At 40.1% G+C, this 20,295-nt stretch overlaps 1 protein-coding gene across 1 annotated transcript; it reads right to left on the bottom strand.

Annotated features, from left to right (window-relative positions):
• Nucleotides 1-11,202: 11,202 nt before the first annotated feature.
• Nucleotides 11,203-15,980, bottom strand: CG6836 (uncharacterized protein). Its single transcript, NM_140822.3, has 6 exons — nucleotides 15,895-15,980; nucleotides 12,723-13,011; nucleotides 11,943-12,355; nucleotides 11,750-11,880; nucleotides 11,494-11,684; nucleotides 11,203-11,401 (listed from the first exon to the last, which is right to left on the bottom strand). The coding sequence occupies exons 2-6, from the start codon at nucleotides 12,844-12,846 to the stop codon at nucleotides 11,274-11,276; spliced, it is 987 nt and encodes a 328-aa protein (NP_649079.2). The 5' UTR covers nucleotides 12,847-13,011; nucleotides 15,895-15,980; the 3' UTR covers nucleotides 11,203-11,273.
• Between the last annotated feature and the right edge of the window lie 4,315 nt (nucleotides 15,981-20,295).

Raw genomic sequence — 20,295 nt, 5'->3', positions numbered from 1 at the left:
GGGAAATGTTTGCTATCGTTAGAGACGCCTTTCAATATGCATTGCATTTGCATTTCTAATTTCTTTTCCAGCCAGGAGCATTGAGCTCCTAATCGAGCAGGAGTCGAGTTAGAAGTTGTGTGTGTAAGTATGTCCTTTGCTGACTCTAACCCTTGGGGCTGCGATTTTAGTAGGTCTGAAATTTCATTAGGTTCGTAGGAACTGAAGTTGGGTAAACATAAATTACAGAGTTTTGATGGCGTGATTACGGTAGGATGTTATTGGGGATTCATTAACCTAGCTAGGAATTTAGCTGTGGAATGCTCATAATAGTTTTTCATCAGTTCATTGACTTTAATATTCAGTTGCCATATTCAGTATATCCTACTTTTCCTTATTTTTTAAAACAATGATTTTTCATATATTTTCCAGCTTACTTCGCACTTTCCACGGAATGTTTTTCCCGACTTGTTCGAGTCGCCCCCAGCTGACATTCTGATCCCCTTTGCGCGAGGTGGCGAACGCAATATGAAAATCATTTGCCCTTCCTAACAAGTATGGCCAGCGAGAGAAAAACAAATACTTGCACTTGATTTTTATTCATGACTTAATTTAAATGGAAATTATTAGTGTCATTTGTAGCCAGCGAACCTCCGAAAAAGCGACAGTGAAATGAGAATTCTGAATATCTCATAAAATGGCATTTAGGCCAAGAGAGGAAATTGCCGGAGAAATGAACCATGGCAGCCATGTCGCATGTGACCTTGGCTAAGTTTTCCATGGGGCCCTGCTTTTCCATTTCCCCCTGGGTCCCAGCTGTCCTTTCTGGACGTGCTCTTATTTTTTTCCGGTTCGGTTTTTGTTGCTTTATTTGGAAGGACCCTCAACCATAATGTTTGCATAATTTACTTTCGTTTGCGTTTAAAGGTTTTCAAATTACTTTTTAATTTGGTTTTTCCGTCTTGAGTTACGCGCGCAAAACGGCGATGAATGCCAACAAAAACAAGTCAAATAAATATGCAAATTTCCCCCTTCCTCGTTTCGAGAGTTTTATTTATTGAAAAATGGTTAGCCGAGTGACGGGATTGGTGGTGGTTGGCTTAAAAATCATTGCCATATGGAGGCAACTTTTGCGCAAAATTCTTAAAATTTTTCAAAAGCTTATTCCCAGAAGCAATTATGGTTTGTTATGGATACTTAACTTAAAGTTCTTCCCTCTGGTTAACCAAAACGATGTTGATGCATTTTTAAAAAGTATTTTGTCAGTCACTTTGTTTTTAAAACAATTACTTCATGGAAGACCCAAGCGGGCATTATTCACAGGCTGGGCGAACACTTTCATTGATTGCCGCTTCTCTGCGAAACAAAAGACATATTTCCCGACAAAAGAATTGCAGTAAGGGGAACGAAGATCTGCCAGCGATTAATATTGCAGAAAATATTAATTATGCAGGCGACACGGGGTAGAAAATGGGAAATTCAGTGTCTGCTCAGGCGCAGATAAAAAGCACCAATAATGCAGCTCAAAAACCGGCTAAAGGCATCTCCGCGAAACTTGAAAACTTTTGCCTTCGACGGCGGCGGATATTTCATATTTATGTTGCATTGTCGGTGTCGAGAACTTTGCCATCCAGTCTCACGAACAACTGCGAAACAGAATTCAAAGAAATGTATCAATATTAGATATTAAATAAATATAAAGTGTGTCTGCTGGGATGCTGTACAAATTGACAATCTGTTATTGCAGTTTTAGTTTCTGTTAATTCAGTCCGCACATTTCGTAGCATACTTATTAGCAACTTATAAGTGTAGTTTCTTTCCGTGTAACTTTCGGATTGCAGCACTCCACGACAATAGCCAAACAATGATAAACCTCAGGAGCCTCCCACTCGTGATGCAGTGAGGACACATTGGCAGGGTCTCGACAGAGGCTCATTTGTAATTCCACTCGGGAGGGACATTGATGTGTGAGTGGCAGCCTTGCACTTGGCATGTGCCTAAGTATATGGGCGAATATGTGACTGTCTGCGTGTGCGGCATGTATCCTTGCAATCCTTGCAAACCCTACTCGTTGGCGAGCACGTGCCTGCCTGCCAGTAGCCAGTTGCTGCTCTGCAGGATCTCTATGCAAAGGACTAATACTAATGGCTGTGGCCCAGTTGGCTCTATTTCAATATGGATGGATTGCTGGGTGCTTAGCTTTCGACCAGCAGCAAGTCATGCACAATTCCTCTGAGTCCTGGAAATCCTGACCCCCACCAGATAGCCCCTTCCCCCACACGGCGAATCTACTTGCGGTTGTGTCAATTTGGCGCAATTACTTCGGCTGCCGTTTGGCATAAATTAATTGCAATACGGTACCCACTTGATGTATGCGACGTATTAAGGCCTCGTTGCCACGTAATTAAAATAGTGCAATAGTAAATCAAACTGATGTGCCGAGCCGTGTGTGTGCATGTGCGGATGTGTGAAAGGCAATTTAAGTGACATTAATGGGTTGCAGATAAGATTGATTTTAGTTGAGGCTCGCCAGCAAATGGCACTTTGAAAGGCACCTGCGTTTTAAAGTTATATTTATTAAAAAAAAGGTGTAAGCAAATATGGCTTTCAGCTAGGTAACAAAAATAACTAATTCGCATTCCCATTTGTTGGTATTACACATTAAAAGAATAAAAGTATTTTCAAAATTTAACTAAAGTCAAAAAAATAGATCAAATCAGAAGGCATTTCTAGTTATACCATTTAGTAGTTAAAGACTTGATCCGTTTAAGTTTATTTTATATATGTTTTGTATATAAATGGTTCATTGAACTAAAAATTTTGTCTTTGCGTCATCATTTATATTTTTCTGTGTATTTTCCTGGGCTCAGCTGCAACATGTCTCACTGCGAATATCCATTGACGCCAAATGTCAAATGAATAACCAAACAGCTTTACAAATAAATTCCAAGAACTGCAAATAAAGAAACAAATAAATAAACAAACGGAGGGCTAAAGAAAACACGTAAAATAGGAAAATTCCTTGGCCCACGAAAAATGTTGAGCTGCAAGCTGAAAGGCAAATAAAAACAGAAAGCTGAAATCAGAAAGTGAAAAGTTGTAAACAAAATGCGTTGTATTAACGGGCGCAGCGCCCAAAGCCCCCCAAAAAAATCGAAAGGAGGAAATACGAGAATTTCGCACACTCCCCAAAATTTATGTGCAATCAGACCGACACGTATGTGCTACGTGTGTGCGTGTATTGATGTGTTGGTGTGCCGGTGTGGGTGGCTCCTCGCCGCCCATCGAACACCACCCACCACCCATCCCGCCCAGCGTGTCCTGTTCGACATTGGCACCCGCAAGGAATCGGCCAACAGCGAGTGCCACTAAAACCGAAAACCCAAAAGCGCCAAGAGCAAAAGCAACAACACGCACTGACCTTTAGGAGCAAGATGGTGGGCGTGGCAGGGGCGTGTGTCAGTGTGAACTGCGCAAATGTGTGTGCGTGAGCGAATTGTTACGCATACAAGCGGACCATTCCATTTGTCATGTGTTTGTGTTTATTTTGGCAAAAACACATTACACTGGCCCACAAGGTTTTCGAATTTTGACAGCTCATTACGTGCAATGAAACAGATTCTTAGATATCAAAAATATATTTAAAATAAGTTATTTTATATTTGTTTAAAAGAGTGCAATGTTATAAGTTAGCTTATACAAGGAGTACTATGCCTTGAAAGAAATTCTTTGATAAGATAATAAAAGTCATCCATTAAACTAATTTTTCTAATTAAAATATTTTACAAATATTAAAGGTAATCTCATTTGAAATTAATGAATTATCCTGTTGCTTAGTGCATCAGACAATTCAGTTGGCGCCTTTTTTCTACGGCCATTAATATGATTCGTGTGCGTTGTTGTTATTGTTGTTGTGGGTACTTTAACCCAAGTTGTTTGCTAATGTGCTCGGAATTTTATGGATATGACAGTGGCCTCTAAAAGAGCCTTGTTTTCCATGCCGCCCACATTGTTTATTACTTTCTCCATTTCGCTGTGCAATTAGCGATGTTTAAAACCTCAAAAGCATTACGCATACGCACCGTGGCCGGCCTGATATGCCAATTACACAACCGCAAGCAGCCGCGCACACCCACACCTCTGTGGCCTCCATTTACAGTCAATTATGCAAAATAAGCACATCAATACATACACTCTCACAGACGCAATCCCCACCTGAACATTTGGTCCCCCGTCACATCTCCCCTCAATCCCCTCCTCGGAGTCTGCGAAATTGCTCTGTCCGCGATGCAATTGGAAAGCCAACTCTGCTGGCCCTCGGGGAGCAGGGAATTCGAGTTGATCTTTGAATTATCGCCCATAATTAACGAGGCTGCTCTGGCCAGATATGAAAATCGATTAGCCACAGCAAGGCTGCTAATCTTCTCGAATTTAGCATTAAACGGGCAATAAGCAGCACTTTAAGATGGGGAGAACAGAGGAACTCTTTATATTTTATATTTTATATAATTATTCTTCGTGTTTGTTTTATTTTTCTTATTTCTCCATTGAATTAATCTTTTGTGGACAAAGGGTTCTTGCTTCTACCTTTATTAATAAAGCCTGAAAGTTTATATTGAAATTCCTCTTAAATTAAAATAATACCCTGCACAATACCACGCTCAACACCTCTTTTCCAAAGCGGAACGGACCACCTCTTCTGGATTTCATTTATTCATTTGTGGATAAGACTGGCTCGTGATTTTCACCACCCTCGCACAGTTTTTCATGGTGCTGCATTTGAGTTTGGGTTCTGAACGAAGAACACCAGGGGAATGCAAGTTATGTCCGGCAAACAATGCGAACAATGGGACCCACCTTTGCATGAATAAAAGAGCGAGTGTTGAATTTGCCATTATGGAAGGGAATTTTTCTTTGGACTGTGAAGGCGGCCGGGGTATTCAGGACATTCAGAACATTCCCCACCATGCGAGTGCGTGGGTAAACATTTCACTATTTGAAAATTAAATGGATTTCTATTTGGATTCACTGTCAGGGCGAGGCAACTACTTGATGCGTGCCTCTCTGGGTAAACACTCAACCACTTCCCGGGCACTTTCACCATCCACTGGCAAGTGTATATGAGAGTGCGTTGACATACAGTTTGTGTTTGCTGCCACTGTGGCTATCCCCCATTTTTTGGAGTGCTCCCCCGTCCCAGAAAAGTGCCCCGAAATCCCCACGCCCATGTCAAAAACAGAGCTGCGTCAGGAACGTCCGGTGGGGCGGGTCGGGTTCATGGGGGCTCGTAATGATTGTGGCAAGCCAAACTAAACTAAACTCGACTTGACTGGAAGCCAGTTGTCAGTGTCATCGTTGGGTTAACTCCGGGCAACGCCATCCCAAGTTGCCCCAACCCATCCCCCAGGACCAAAGACCCCTCGGCGTCGTCATTTTGAAGCACCGCCTAGGGAAAATAGTGTTAATGATGCTGATCTCGGAGCACACGCGCAGCATCCTCGAGTCCTTAATGGCATCCACCACTCCACTCCACACCGCTTCGTCGTCTTTCTGCAGTTTTAAATTTTTATGGCCTTGCTGCGCACTTCAACTCGCAATTGTGTCCTCGCAGTCGCGCCAGTGCGAAAGTTTAGTGGTCACATGAAGCTCAATGGTCTTCATCAGACTGCGGCTAACTGGAATGGCTTTCGTTGCGAAGGGTTAACCATATTGGCCAGTTAAGTCTGTAGCGTAAAATTACGCTTGAAAATCTGTAGATATTTTTTTAGGATATACATATGTAAATGAACAAAACAGATGCCACTAAAGCTAGGTACTCACTACTATTGAAAACTATATTTTCAATCATTATTTTTATTAAATATTGGTAAGGGTATTCGATCACTTAGATCACAGTTTCCTGATTAAATATGTGCGTATGCGATTTTATCCCCGCCATATGTTTGCTTGGGCAACAACCTTTTCCATCTATTACACAGCGTCCTTTTCGCTCACCAAGGTATTGTAATAAATTGCTTTTGTGGAACTTAATTGATTAGCCCTGATCAGCTGCGCTCCAGGCCATCAGACTGAGGAGTGAAGGGGAAACTCGGAAAACACCTCGAAAGTGCCACTGGCCTCTAGTTGGTCAGGAGCCAGTGGTCCTTCGCCGTTCCAGGCCGTTGACTGATGGTTTATTACTCCCCATATACACAGCTTGATATACCACATACATTTCGATGTGTTGGCCAAGGTAAGGAGAGCGGGACTTGGTCGAAACGGCTCATTTCACTAATAGTAAAAGTAATCACATAAGCGGAACCAGTCGGCACAGTAAGAGTCTCCCAGGTCCTTTGATTAAGGAAATTGTTTGGGAGTATGTTTAGTACATAATTGTCTGAATACAATTTATTTCGTGCTCATAATACTGTTCTAAGCGCTTTCGATGGTACAGATTTCAAGAGAAAATTGATTTACTTTTAACACCTTGAACTGTATCCAAAGAAAGTAAAATTATTTATTTACCTAATAAGGTAATTATCAATTAAAACTTATTACATTTTAATACCTTAGAACATTAATGCCCTCTTCTATTGAAAATTTCCACTCAATTAAATTCAAAAAGTTATCAACGCTAGCCAAAAAGTTTTCTCTCACTAAATTAAGTTTATTTTTTTTACCCATTTTTCCGACCCTCTTTCGACCTCACCTGCTCATGAAATCTTCCATTTTTTTCGTCGAATCAAACTCAAAAACTTATTAGCTGCAGAGAAATTAAGTTCGTAGTCGTTTAATTGCAAACTACTTAATCATTTATCCAATCACAGTCCACTGTCCCAACAATTGTTGCTGTGGAAGCGAAAGATCCCAGTGGCGTCCCCATTCAATTAAAGTTGTTTCTGCTGATGGTGCGACTTTCCTCAACGCCTTAATGCAATTGAGCTGGGTCCGTCTATTTCTACACAAGCAAAAGTTATTTGCTGAATATTAATATCTACTAAAAATATTAATATGTACTAATAATATTAATATCTACAATCAGAAAAAAAGGATTTGGATAAATCGTAGGACTACATTACAAATAAATTTGGTTTGCGCCTGTTGTTTTCGCGATGTAGGAAATCATTCCTTACCCAAGCATTCAAACCAACATGAAATTTTACCTATGACAGTATTCCGGACATGTAGCTCTAATTACTTGCAGTGTACCCCTATTCCTGGTCATGTCCATCGACCTCGGCAGTGGGGAATTTGACAAGCGTGTCACTTTACCAGCGCCTTATGCCGGTTTCTGTGTGCTGCATTAGCCTGGCTTTATCCGAGCTGGAGCCATAGCCACTCATACTGAGGCACATATGCTGATGTTGGGTGGGGTGTCGGCGTTGGTAGAAAGTCGGGGCCTCTGCCAGCCTTGTCACTTATGCAAAATCCCCTAATGGAGGCATGCGGAGGTGTAAGAAAAAGGACAAAAAAAAAAAACGGAGAACTCGAGCATGGCAATGCAGCCGGGATGCTGTTGCTTCTCCCTCTTTTTTTCTGCTCGTTTTCTTGCCATTACATACAAATGCTCTTTAAGCGGATTTCGTGGCGTTTTACTTGTTTGCCATTGTTAAACTGAGTGCTCAGCATAAGGCGGCGACTCCCAGACGACCACACTGGACCAGCAGGATACTCGTTAAAGCTGAGGTGGTCCTTGCTGTATTTTCGATGGTTTCGAGGTCCTTGGGGATGTGTGTGTGTTCACAGGCAGGTGACGGAATATCGTCTTTTTAGGAGTTCAGTAGAAAGATTACCTTGTAAAGACATCGAGACGAGTAAGTATGAGAATTTTCATACAAATTATTAAGCTAAACATTTTATTTGTTGACAACTTGCAGTACTATTTTGCCTTCTAAAAACAGTTGTCTTAATTTAATGAATTTTAATTGTATTCTACGGTTTTCTACTTACTCTTTTATATTCTCACTAGAAAAGGCAAACAATTTCAATTTTGCTGGTAATTTTCCGTGTCCATCACATTATGTTACTTTTAATTTATAGCAAAAAATCCAAACTCACCCAAAAGTGCTTAGGCATATTTTTCTTAACTTTTCTTTTGGGGTTTCTGGCCGACAAAAAAAACAGCGGTAACAATTGGCAAACCCTTTTAATTATGCCAGAACATGCTCAAATATTTTCTTATGGCCGCTTTACTCTTCGCTGCTTTACATTAATTAATTCTCGGCTTACGGAAAGCTAAGTGTGTGTGGATATTTGGCCTGATGACTTGGGACAGAAAAAGTCAACGTTGGCCGGCCCAATTTTAATTAAAATATACAGAGTATATATGCCTTAAATAAAGGGAATCTGTTTAGGATTAGGTACAGGTTATGAAAATAAGTGTTATTACTCAAAACTTAAGGTTGAAGAATAAGAGGGATATTCTATGGAAAAAACAAGTAAACGATTTCAGTGATAAGTACTTATATTCAGAGTCAGACGTGATATGATTATTTTCGTTTCCCTCGAACTTCGGTGCCATTACATATGCTAAGAGTTGGGGATTTGTGCCAACCAGCATATGAATTATTCGTCCTATTGATCCTTATGTCCGTCCATCAGTAAGCGGCCCAAATCGGACGTCAACTTCCACCCATTGAAATCAATCAAGTATAAGGCGCAGACGTTTGCGTTTTTACGAGGCGAACGGCATCAGAAACATCGACAAGCCGTAAGAAAGAAATGTCATAAAACTTATTTACTTAGCACCAGCGAAATGGTCCTTGCAGAAGCCAAAGTCAGATTCTCCTTAAACAAAGGCCAAAATGAAAGCTGAACAAAATGCTGTGAGAGTGCAGAAACAAGCTAAAGCGAAAGTCAAGTCAACGAAAATGGGACTGTCAATAATCATAAAATTCCCGTGGAGGGAAAATCGGGGGAAAATTCGAAATCGGTGAAAAGGAAGCGAATGAGAAATGAGATTCTGGGCGATGAGCTACTGCTTGAATTTGTTAAATTGCCTGTGAATGACAAATATTGTGTTATAATTTCTATTAGGAAAATTAAGCAGCGGCTACACATTGCGTATGCGCATTATTTAATTTGTCTAAGTGTTGTCGCCATAAGTAGTCGTGAAACACGGTCCATTTTCGGATTAAAGAATATGCTTCAAAAGTAGCTGGATCTTCAAGGCCCCGATTGTCGCGTCTAATGGACAGTGACATAAGACACAGGATGACATCGGGGCCCAGACGGCTTTCAGCCCAATCCCTCTAACGTGTTTGGACATGGCCAAGAAGCGTAGACAATGGCACACACAAAGCGACTTCAAGTGGGTGGCAAAAACAACAAAAATGCTTTCTTTAATTTTGCAGACCATGTACTTTCCCCTCCGCTAGAGCTTTATGAACTTTATGGGCACCCGAAAATTTTGCTACACCAAATTTGAGTTGCTTGGGCCAAAATCAAGATGGCAGTCTTCGGTTTCATTAGATTTTGGTTGCCTACTTTATGGCTGAAGCTCTACAAGAAAACGCATAATTATTTAGCAATTTCTGTTCAATGTTCAATTTCAAGTTTAGGTATGAGTTCTTAAAAATTTTAAACCTCTACCTAATTTGCTGGCTTTAGCTTCTGCCGCATCTTTAGCATTTCATTTCTTGTTCGTAACCAGTTTTCACTTCGCACATGCTGGAAAAAGGGAATAATATAAAATCAAAAGTCCGCAATGAACTCATCAAAATGAGCAGCGGATACTTAATCTGATTTACTTGCCTCAGTCAAGTCAGAGCCACCAGGATGACAGCCGTCTCGGCTGGCAAGCCGAGCAAACAAGCGTCTTCATAAAAAGAACGACATTTCGACCGGGCCAAGAGTGGATTTCTGTGGATGGAACCAGAGGATGGGCGGACCGGAGTGTCGGGGGAGAAGTGTCCCAGGACTTTGGCTGCCATGGGCTGCTCATAGCTGGCGTTCTGCGGCGTTGTGTACATCATAAAACAGCGATAAGATAACCATGTCCAGCGACAACCCACCGTGGCACTTGCCGCCTCCAAGCACTGGCAGTCCAACTTTTCCTTCGCCATCCTGCTACAGGCTCTTGATACCCCTTATATCCTAGACTGGCGGCACTAGCTTACAGGATTTGGAATCAAAAAGTTTATATACAAATTTAAAATTAAAGAAGCTATATTACCATTTATTCGGTTACCATTTCCACAACCAATAAGAAATATTAATTTTATTATTTATTTACCGTTACGTATACCGTAGCACAACAATATTAACTTTTCTGTTTTATTATTTAATAAATCCATAAGTTTTTCTTCAATTGAGAATTAATTATTGTAGGCGATTCAAAACTAGATTTTTAAATTGCGTTGCGTTTTTTAATCCAAGGCTAGTACACAAGCTTATTATTTAGAACAAATAATATCCCGAATCCGAAAATCATTTTATACGGTATGTTTGGATATATTTCTCCCCCAGATTTTTATTTGATTTCCATTGCCCGACGGTCTTGGTCCACCTCCCACAACGAAAATTGCCTGATGCTGGTTTTCCCTCCCACTTTGTTTGGTTTCTGGGGCGGCAGGATCTTTAGTGTGATTTATTTGCGCAGAGCACAATGTACTTTCTTTTCAAATAAATCATAAATTTCAACGCATTGCCGTGCAGTACACAATTGTTCTTGATGTGGCTCCCGCTCCAGATTTCGCCACGCCCACCAATAATTTTTGCCCAACGAACGGATTTTCCCGCTATCTCGCAGTGAGCGTTTTCAAGCTTGGATGGCCTATGGTCGCGTTGCGACAGCAATTGAGTTATCCGAAAAGACTATCTAAGCAGAAAGGAAGATGTATATGCGTTCAGATATTTCATATTATATTTATTGTGTTTTTATGGCACTTGGGCATTTGGCCCAAGTCGCCCAGCGTTTTGTTTGTCCTGGTGAAAAATGTAAAACGGATCTCGACCCTCGCAAGGCCGCAGGGAGAATTATGAGCTAAACGCGACACGCATTTCAGATGGCGTGGGTGGTGCCAAAGTGGGTGGCTGTGGTGCTTCCAGTTGAAGAACTGACCAAGTCGAGTTGGAAACACATGATTTGTGGCGGTTTTGTTAAGCCAGCCAGCCAGTCAAGTGAGATTTAGTCGCAATGGTTTTGGCCTTTAAGTTTGATTTACAGGCAACACTTCATTTTGTGATCTTTTGAAATTACTTGAAGAACACTGCAGTTGAAAGTTCAAAATATAAAATAAATTTAGCTAACATGATTTTATTAAATTTATCACAATTTTACTATTTCCTACAAGCTTAAACATTCATAGGCACACTCAAATGCGAGTAACTTCCTTTTCCTTGTTAACCTCATCGATTTGCACCTGAACGGGAGTACGATATGCACTTTGAACCATCATGGATACGAGAACCATTTCAACCAGGATAAGGATGTTGATGATAGCTGTAAAAAAATGTTAAGAAATGTTGAAACAATATTATTATTAAGAAAGTAAATTAAGATGGATCTAAATTACTTTGAAGTAAGATACTCACTTTGCTTGTAGACGGTGTGATTAATGGGATACTCCCCACCCATTTTGATGCCGTCCAGCTGATCATAGAGTACCAGGTACTGCAGTTTGCAAAGCATCACCACCAGTTGGAGGCAGAACATCTTCTTTCTCAGCTGATAGTCCCCGCGCACCTTCGTGATCATCCGCACAGTGATTTGGAGGGACCAAGCGCTATTAGTGAACAAACACTTAGCTCGTATGTTTATAATAATAATAAAAACGAATCAAATATTTACCCCAAGACAATGGAGCAGACGATGAAGGGGATGAAGAAGAACATGACCTGCCGGTAGAGCTGAATGTCCCGGTAGTATAGGATGTTCATCACCAGCATAATGGAGCCCTGCCAGAAGGGCATTTGCCATACCTGCGAAAGTGAGTCCTTTTTTAGTATAATATTTCCTTGCAAATCCGATTTCTGGGACATACCATGTATCTGGAGATGCAGAGTTTCGCCTTGGTGGGAATCACCATCGGCAGGCAGAGGCAGCAGCAACAGCACGGAGGAGTATTTAGTTGCACCGCCTCGCCGGCCGTCTCCTTCACGTAATTCTGCTCCGAGCCCACGTAACGAAAGAGCAGGGTGCGGAAGACAGGTCCGCCGACCATAAACATAACGTGCATCACCGTATGGCAGATGAACCAGGAGTACGGCACCAGAATGGTAACCAGGGCAGCCACCGAGATAATCGGATACAGGCCCACCATCATAATCGAGGGACCCAGCAGCGGCTTGTCCAGGTGACGACGCAGCCGAGAGACTGTCGTTGCGAAGATGCTGATGTTGAGGATGGTCAGCAGGCTGGCTATGAAGATGGCCAGGCTGAGGAAGGCGGTCATGTCTGTAAGTGAGTTCCCAGAAATCCAATTAGTTGGAAGAAGGGTGTGGGGCTTATGTAACATTTTAGTATTATTAAACACACGCTTCAATGAGAAGCTTTTACCAGAAGCAGTTACCAGAATAAACCTTAATTTTGTCAATAGAACTTTTATCTTGACTGTATCAACCTGGGGTTGCATATACCCATATAGGCGTAAACTTGTAAATAAAATATTTTAATGGAAGAACATTGTTGTAGATAATATATAAGACACATTAATCTTTATTAATATGCTATATATACAACAAAATTAGATAACGTCTTAATTGGTGTTTTTAAGTTATAACTATATTTTCTTTATATTTTAATATATTTTTAATATACTCACTCTCATAATACTCTTCCACAGTGGGATGTGTTCGCAGGCTATTTGTGTTGTTTCTGTTCTGGTCTAAGACCTGGGATATATTCTCTGTGGGGTCCATCGTGAAATAGTTCTCACTGGCATTCATTGTGCGGCTTTTATACTTAAGGTGATAAATTCAAACTGGGGCAAGTTGGTGCAATACTTCCTGGTTTCCTTCGCTTACGCTGCAGCACTTCACTTCACATCTTTATCATAGTTCACAATTTGCCACTTAGCAGACTTTGCACCTCATTAGCACTCATACATGTATCTACATGGGGAAACATAGAGATATTGGTTATTCTCCTACTCAGGTGAAAGTGTGAACAGTATTTTTTGGTTAGTAACTGATTTGATTCCAAATGAAGGCATTGAACCTTACTAGTTAAAATTTGACGCGGCTTGTTTGAAGTAATAAATAAAATGTGAATATTATTTCATTTCTGATTATTGCTAACCAAAAGTCTAGACGAAGTGTTAATACCCTTAGACACGATCGCCAGGAGTTCGCTTCAACAACTAATTAATGGAAAAAATATGAACGATGACACATCTTTTCCGAAGCCTTTTCACTTTTCGATAATTTCATGAACCTTTATTGCAAAGCTTAAGTAACCTTGTAAGGTTCAAAAGCACCTATAAAAATCGAGTTCCACTGGATTTTATATGTCACGTGACAAAAAAATAATAATATTTTATATCAATCAAGATAAAAGCCCCCAGTAGACATGACAAAAGAATTTTCAATTATAGCCTCATTAAATGAATTTGGCTATCATCATCCCAAAATATTTTTCCGTCTTTATATCTTAGAAAAAAATTCATTTAATTTTGCATGAAGCATTCTCTGCAAATAAATTTAAACTTCTCTGAATATATACAGATTATTAGGTCACCTTAATAAGAAAATGACTACAATACCGAAATATAGTACAACTCCCCCAACTTTTTTTTGCACTTATTAGCTTCAAGTGTTTTAACGTCCATGCAACTATAAACAAAACAATTAAAAATTTCAAAACAACTGGCCATTCAGTCGGCACATAAAAGAGCATTTAAACATCGGCAAGTCTGAGGAGACGAGCACGTGACCGAAGCCTGAGGCGATTCCATGGAGTCCAGTCAGTTTTTTGAAGCCCAAAGAAGACCCGACTCCCCTCAACCAAATCCAAATCCATGTGAGGAACTGGTTTTCGAAAGCAGACAGTAGGCAGGTAACAGACCGGCCATACTAAAGCAAATTATACGAGTTGCCTCATTGCACAGCCCATTATGTAATCTCTGTGTTATTGTCCATTTACAAACTGGTTTCATATTTTTGCACAGTAATAGCCGCATACTACGTGTTGAAAGTACCCGTAAACACACTGAAACATGATTCAACATCTCGTAGCACCAGCAACGGCCTTCAGATCTGCTCCAAAAACGTGTCAAAGTCCCCGCCATCTGACCCCAATTTATATCCGATTCAACGTAATCCGGAGATGGGGAAATGGAGAAGAATCACGGCTTATCGCCAGTGATCACAATCCGGAATCAGACGATCCAATTTCATCAGCTGGCGAAAAGAGAGCAAATCCATAATCAATTTACAAGCCAGCCATAAATCATTTACCAAAAAATTAGCATTCGCCGAATCTTTTTGAATTTAGCACATTCTAAGGTGCGTAAAACAAATCGCGCAAATAAGCGTCATATATATAATTTGTATTCGTGTATAAGCACATAGTAGGTGTATATATGCACTTTTGGGTGGTTTTTTTTTAACAGATCGCAAATGGGCTTGGCACGCCATTAACAACAAATTAAATTTTGCAAATACAAAAAATATTTCAGCTCTATTTTGAAAACGTGCTAACGTAACAAACGTCATAAAATATCATGTTACTCTTGTGAAATTGGCTACAAATTTGGGTAAAGAGAAAAAATTGTCAGTGTCAGTTGTGCAAATAGAAATTTTTTCGTTACATTTAAGAATAAATAAATTTCATTAAGAAAATATTTATTTATGTTTCAATTTTTGGGTATAAAAACAGTGTTACACAAAATGTTCGAAATGAATTGTAAACATTGGCCAAAAACAAGCCAGGCTTTGCATTTCGATGTTGCAACACTTTTTTTTTTGTGGGACCATTGTTAAATGAGGCATTTTGTATTTCTTTTTCATTCACATTTATGCCCACAGCTTTTTTGCTGACTGTCATCTATTGGCCGGCCCTGACTCTTGGCCAAGATGTTTCCGAGCTTTTGCGGCTAACAAAATTCGAATTTCTTGGCGAGACAAAGTGCTGTCAGAGTGTATGGGAAACTACACGACCTTACGCAATGCAAACAAATTGAGCAGAGCGGAAAACGTTTGAAAAACCAAAATAAAACCGAAAATCGAATGCAAATGCGAGTGCATTTTTGTGGGACAAAATCAAAATCAGAACGCAGACCTCAAAATGTAATTTGCTTTCTGGTCGACATAGCAAATGATTTCCTCCTGAAATTCGCAAGAGGAATTTGCACAAAGTGAGTTGAAGATGCAAGGAATTCACCTATCTACGCTTACTCAAGATATCAGCTGTTCATTAGGGAATGTGTCAAGTGAAGACATTCAGGAATGACAGCTATCTAGATAAAAACGTAATTAATTGACTTGTCTGATAAGATGCTTCAGCTCCCAATTGTCACATATTTTCGACATGAATGAAGCTAAAGCAAAAACATTTTGTAAATTCGCAGAATCGTTTGCGGAAGTACACAGCTTCTGTTTAAGTTATTATCTCAACGGAGAAGACAAATATTTGTTATTCGTTTGAATTGGTTTGTAGGAGATGCAGCAGATATCAGCTTTTCTTGGCTGCAACCTTGACCATCACCACAGCACTTTACGTTTGCCCTTGGCATTGCACTTTAATGAATTGTTTAAAGAATTTCAATTACACTCGGATGCAATTCGAGTTGTCTTTAATTCATATTGATTGCTCGCCGTCAACGAATGAAGAGTAATTATTCTTTACATGTTCACACGAATGTATCGTAATGAATATTAGCGTTGGATCACGAGTTGAGCTACGAATCAATAAACGACAAAAATACTTTGCACTGCAATTGGTTGAATGAATTTTGTTTAATTTTGCACTTTTCTCTATTTTTATTTGCTGCTTACACTTCACACTCCCTGTTTTCTCAGCTTTTCAAGCAATTTTTTAGCCGCGTGTGTCTTATTCGCTCGCACGCTGTTCACCAACTGAAATGAAACTGAAAATATTGTAGTGCCCATGCTGATCACGAACGCGAATGCGCCCATCACAGACCACTGACTATAATGCTGGCCAAGTGGCTATAAGCCGCTGTGTGTGTGCGTTTGGGCCAAAACAGAGAATAGCGGTAGCAATAGCCACAATACCTGCACACACCTGCTGACGCGATGTGCTAATCGACATTTGTCGATTGCAAACGCCGCTGCTGCTGGGAAAAGTTTTCTTAACACTCGCTCGCTGCGGAAGTTGGCTATTTGCCGATCAAAAAGCGTTTACTTTGGACAGCCGAAGTGAAGCTCGAAAAGAGGCTGGTCCTGCTAACACGTCGGTAAGCCATTGCGAAATGAAAAGATATCTTGATGATCGAGAGTGAAAATTTGATCACGCAATTGGGTAAACTAAAAACATACATTAAGGTTAAAGTACCAGGTAAGAAATGGGTGGATCATCAATATTACAAAACACTACAATTTTGTTTGGATACGTCATAAAAGTTTATATAAATTGGTAATGTTATAATCCCCAAAGCATATATTTTTCTATATATATACAATATACACCGCTAATATATATATTCCAAATACTCAACATAAATTGCGCAGTGATCTTCGCAATGGTATAAATTATGGTATCAGCTCTGAATATATTTTTCTTTTTATTTAATTAACTTTTTTTATGCCCTGAAGACCACTGTGCAATTGAGAAAATTGCACTCCTATCTTCCGGTGCGGCCAACCCAATTTTTATCGCCATCGCTGGGCACTCAAGTTGAAAGATAATTTGTATAGGAAAGTGCCATCAGCTTTATGAGAAGTCCAGAACTTATGGATTTCACGCCAAAAGCCAATTAACATGTCCAACCAGGTGATAATTACTTATTCCAGTGTTCGATATTGACCTCAGGGAATTGAAGTCGCGGAATATAAATACCGCGATATACAATGTATATAATGGCGGCGCTTCAATCAGCTATTAATTTGCACGCCCCCGAGCGAAAAATGCAGGGTGCGATTATATTAATCGAAGCCGGCGGGGAAACATAATTTCCCCAAACAATTTGATATTCAAATTAAACTCATTAGAAATGCCATCGAGTCGAGTGGACTTCGAGTCCAAAACTCAGCCCGCGGCGGGGTTAGGCACGTATCAAAAAACGTAAATCTAAGGCACATCCGCTTACTAATTTAATGAGCGGCCCAATTAACCTTTTTTACTGTCTCTCTGCGCTCGCACACTTAACGTAACCAATCTGAAATTAAATGCTAATTATTCAACCCAAAAATTATGCAATTAATTATGCCGCAACTGCAAAATGCCAAGTTTGTTCGTTTTTATAGCAGACTCTGCGGCGGTGGCTCATAAAAAGATATTATGATGGCAGACCGCTGCAATTCAACTTATAATTTGCAAATAAATCTAATTTTGTAAAGAGGGTCAGAAGTGATAAGGCCAATTAGGGCAGGAGATCGAAAGGGAAATGTGGAGAATGGTCAGTTTGAAAAAAGACGGGAAAACAGGGGGCATTTGGTAGAGGCAAAGTTTTTGCAAACTGGTTTAATGTAAACGCTTGAAAGTTGTGTCCGTAAACAAAGAAAAATTAATTTTGTGTTCACGTCGGCCAGTATTAAATGCCTGCAAAAAAAATTCAGAAGGTAAAAAGACTGGATATACATTTTTAATGAAAAATGAAGGGCTCTATTTAACAAAATGCACTTTCAAGTTTATACTCATAGTTTACAGATTTCAGAAAATATCCACTTTTTTTCTATATATATATTTACTTTACATAATTATTTAATTAATATTTAATAATATAATTCTTATAATATCGAAAATAAAAATATTTTGAATTTCCACCTTTATATAAGCATAAACATTGCATTTACTTAATGCAAGTTAAGTTAGTTCATTATACGATGTAGATAGAAATATTAAACCTATTCATATATTCGATGTTGAAAAGATACTACCTTTAAGAAATTTTTCGTTAAACAAAAAAAGCTTAAGTTATCTATAGTTAAATTTGACTTTTAGTACATGCGAGAAATCGAAATTCAGATTATAAAAAATCTATGCATTTTTATGGTCTATCTTTCCAAGAAAACGATGCATATGTAAAACAGATCTCACCGCTGTCTCATGAATTTCCAAGAACACCCCATGGTAACCCGCACCGAACTCCTTATTTGCTGTCAGCGATGATTTCTTGCTACCATTTCTTACCTGCAACCTTCAGCAAGGGAGCGCCTTTTGGCTCCCAGCCTCCTTCACGTCCGAATGTCCTTTTGAAGAAGTGGGGCCAGCGGAAAGGCAAACTGTGCTCGCGCTTTAAAGAAAAGATAAAATTCGGGGGCCCGAGGCGACGCCTTTGAAGAAGACGTCGCCAATTCAGCGCCTCGGCAACTTTTTCTTGTCGGTTTTCATTTTCTCGCCACTGTTTATTTGCCGCCTTTGGGATTTTCTTATATTTTCTTATTTTGCTCATTTTTTCGCGCTGCTTTTTCGCAAATAAGCAACAATGCAGCCGCCATTTGAATAACACAAAAAGACTTTGATGGCGAGATGAGGAGCGATGCTTGGGGCTGACTTGGCGTTAATTTCTCGGGTCTTTATGCTCCCTGATTCATTCAACTGTCGCTGTTGTTTCAATTTCAGTCCGCACCTTCGCTCCCCCGCTTTTCGCCAGTGTTGTTTGCTGTTTAACGAAGCAAATCAACAAATTGTAATGATGCCAAAGTCCTTTTCTGCGTTGCTTGCACTTTTGCTGCCGCCCTTCCACAAATTCTGTTTTGTTTTATTCTTCGTCTCAAATGGCAGACCCGAAACCCATTCAGATCAAGAATTTACACCCAAGTTGAATATGTCGAATTGGGGATACCCAGTGATTGGAAATCATTTGAATACGCTGGTAGTTAGTAGCACTGCATCCAACAGATACAAACTTGCTTGCAACTTGTTGTAAATAATTAATGAAGATTATTAATATACTAAGTAACAATCCAACGGATGCCTGATTACCACATTAGTGAGAGACCCATAAAGATTACAGATTGAGGGGTATCCCACAACCCGTGGCCCGAAACCCGCATCGGCAGCCCTTTTTTGCATGGTGCGCTCCACTTGGGGCGCAGTGTGGCGTAAAATGAATTGAGACATTCGGGCTCGCATAGAAAAACCCGGATCCTCCGGCCGAAAACCGCAGAGGTTCGGAGGTCCTTCAACAACAACTTCTGTGCTCTGCAGCGCCCTGAATGCAAAAGTGGCAAAAGTGGCAAAAGTTTTGCACCACTCGGCCGATGAACCACTTGAGCCCCCCACTTTGTTGTGCATTCAGGTGTGAAGTTTTTGGTCGGCGCACAAAAGTATGCTACAAATAATTAAATCATGCAAGGCAATTGCTGGAGTGTGTTTGTGTGGAAAGAGAGAGAGAGAGAGCGCGAGAGGGAGATGAAGAGACCGGAAACACTCGCTCCTTCTCCCTCGCGGCGAGACAAGTTCAATGCCGCCTTAAGGTCCTTGTCAGCCTGCCATCTAGTTTGATATTATCTAATCGATATTTATATTCCTAGCTCGCTGCCACCGCTCCTCCCGACCTTTCATATTCCTCCCTCGTCTGTTTTTCACGAATTGGAATTTGCATATGACACAGGAGCTGTGGACCCACAAAAACAAGGAGGCGAAAGCCTGTAAGAACATTGGAACGAGGCCGAAACGAAATCGCCAGTGGCAAAACACGCTGGCCTCTTCCATCACGCTGGTTTACTTTTTGCGATGGCCGGCATTTCCGCTTCCGCTCAAAATGCACACCGAAACGTTCAATTACGGAGCCAGAGAGAAAGTTCAACTTTAATAATTTGTTTTTTGTAAGTGAACTGTACGTTTTCCGGCACACTCTGAATCCAGTTTTTTTTTTCGAAAAAAAACAATGTTATTGGAAGTAGTAACATCAATATAATTCCATTTTTGAAAACTTTTATTATGTAGATAAATAGAGAACTATAAAAAACAGATAGCCAACTCGTACTTTAAATTTTTTTCGTGCTTTATATTACTCTTACCAGATAATTTAACAAAACCCTTGCTATAAAACAAAGGAAAGACCACGAAAAGCAACCATATGGAACCGTCAGAAACCAAAACTCACGTCGAGATAAATTGAAGTTTATTTGCTCGACTGCTTGCGGCTGCTGCACTTTTTCCAACTTTTCTTCTCCTGTTTTTGGCAGACACTATTTGCTCTTCTCACCTGCATAATTTATAAGCTAGAAATCATTTGCATGCAGTTTCCTTGCACTTTGTTTGCCTCC

Source organism: Drosophila melanogaster, chromosome 3L (genome assembly GCF_000001215.4).
Source record: "Drosophila melanogaster chromosome 3L".
Classification (NCBI taxonomy): domain Eukaryota; kingdom Metazoa; phylum Arthropoda; class Insecta; order Diptera; family Drosophilidae; genus Drosophila; species Drosophila melanogaster.
The sequence above is the reverse complement of the archived record's forward strand: the minus strand, read 5'-3'. Positions and strand labels throughout refer to the sequence as shown.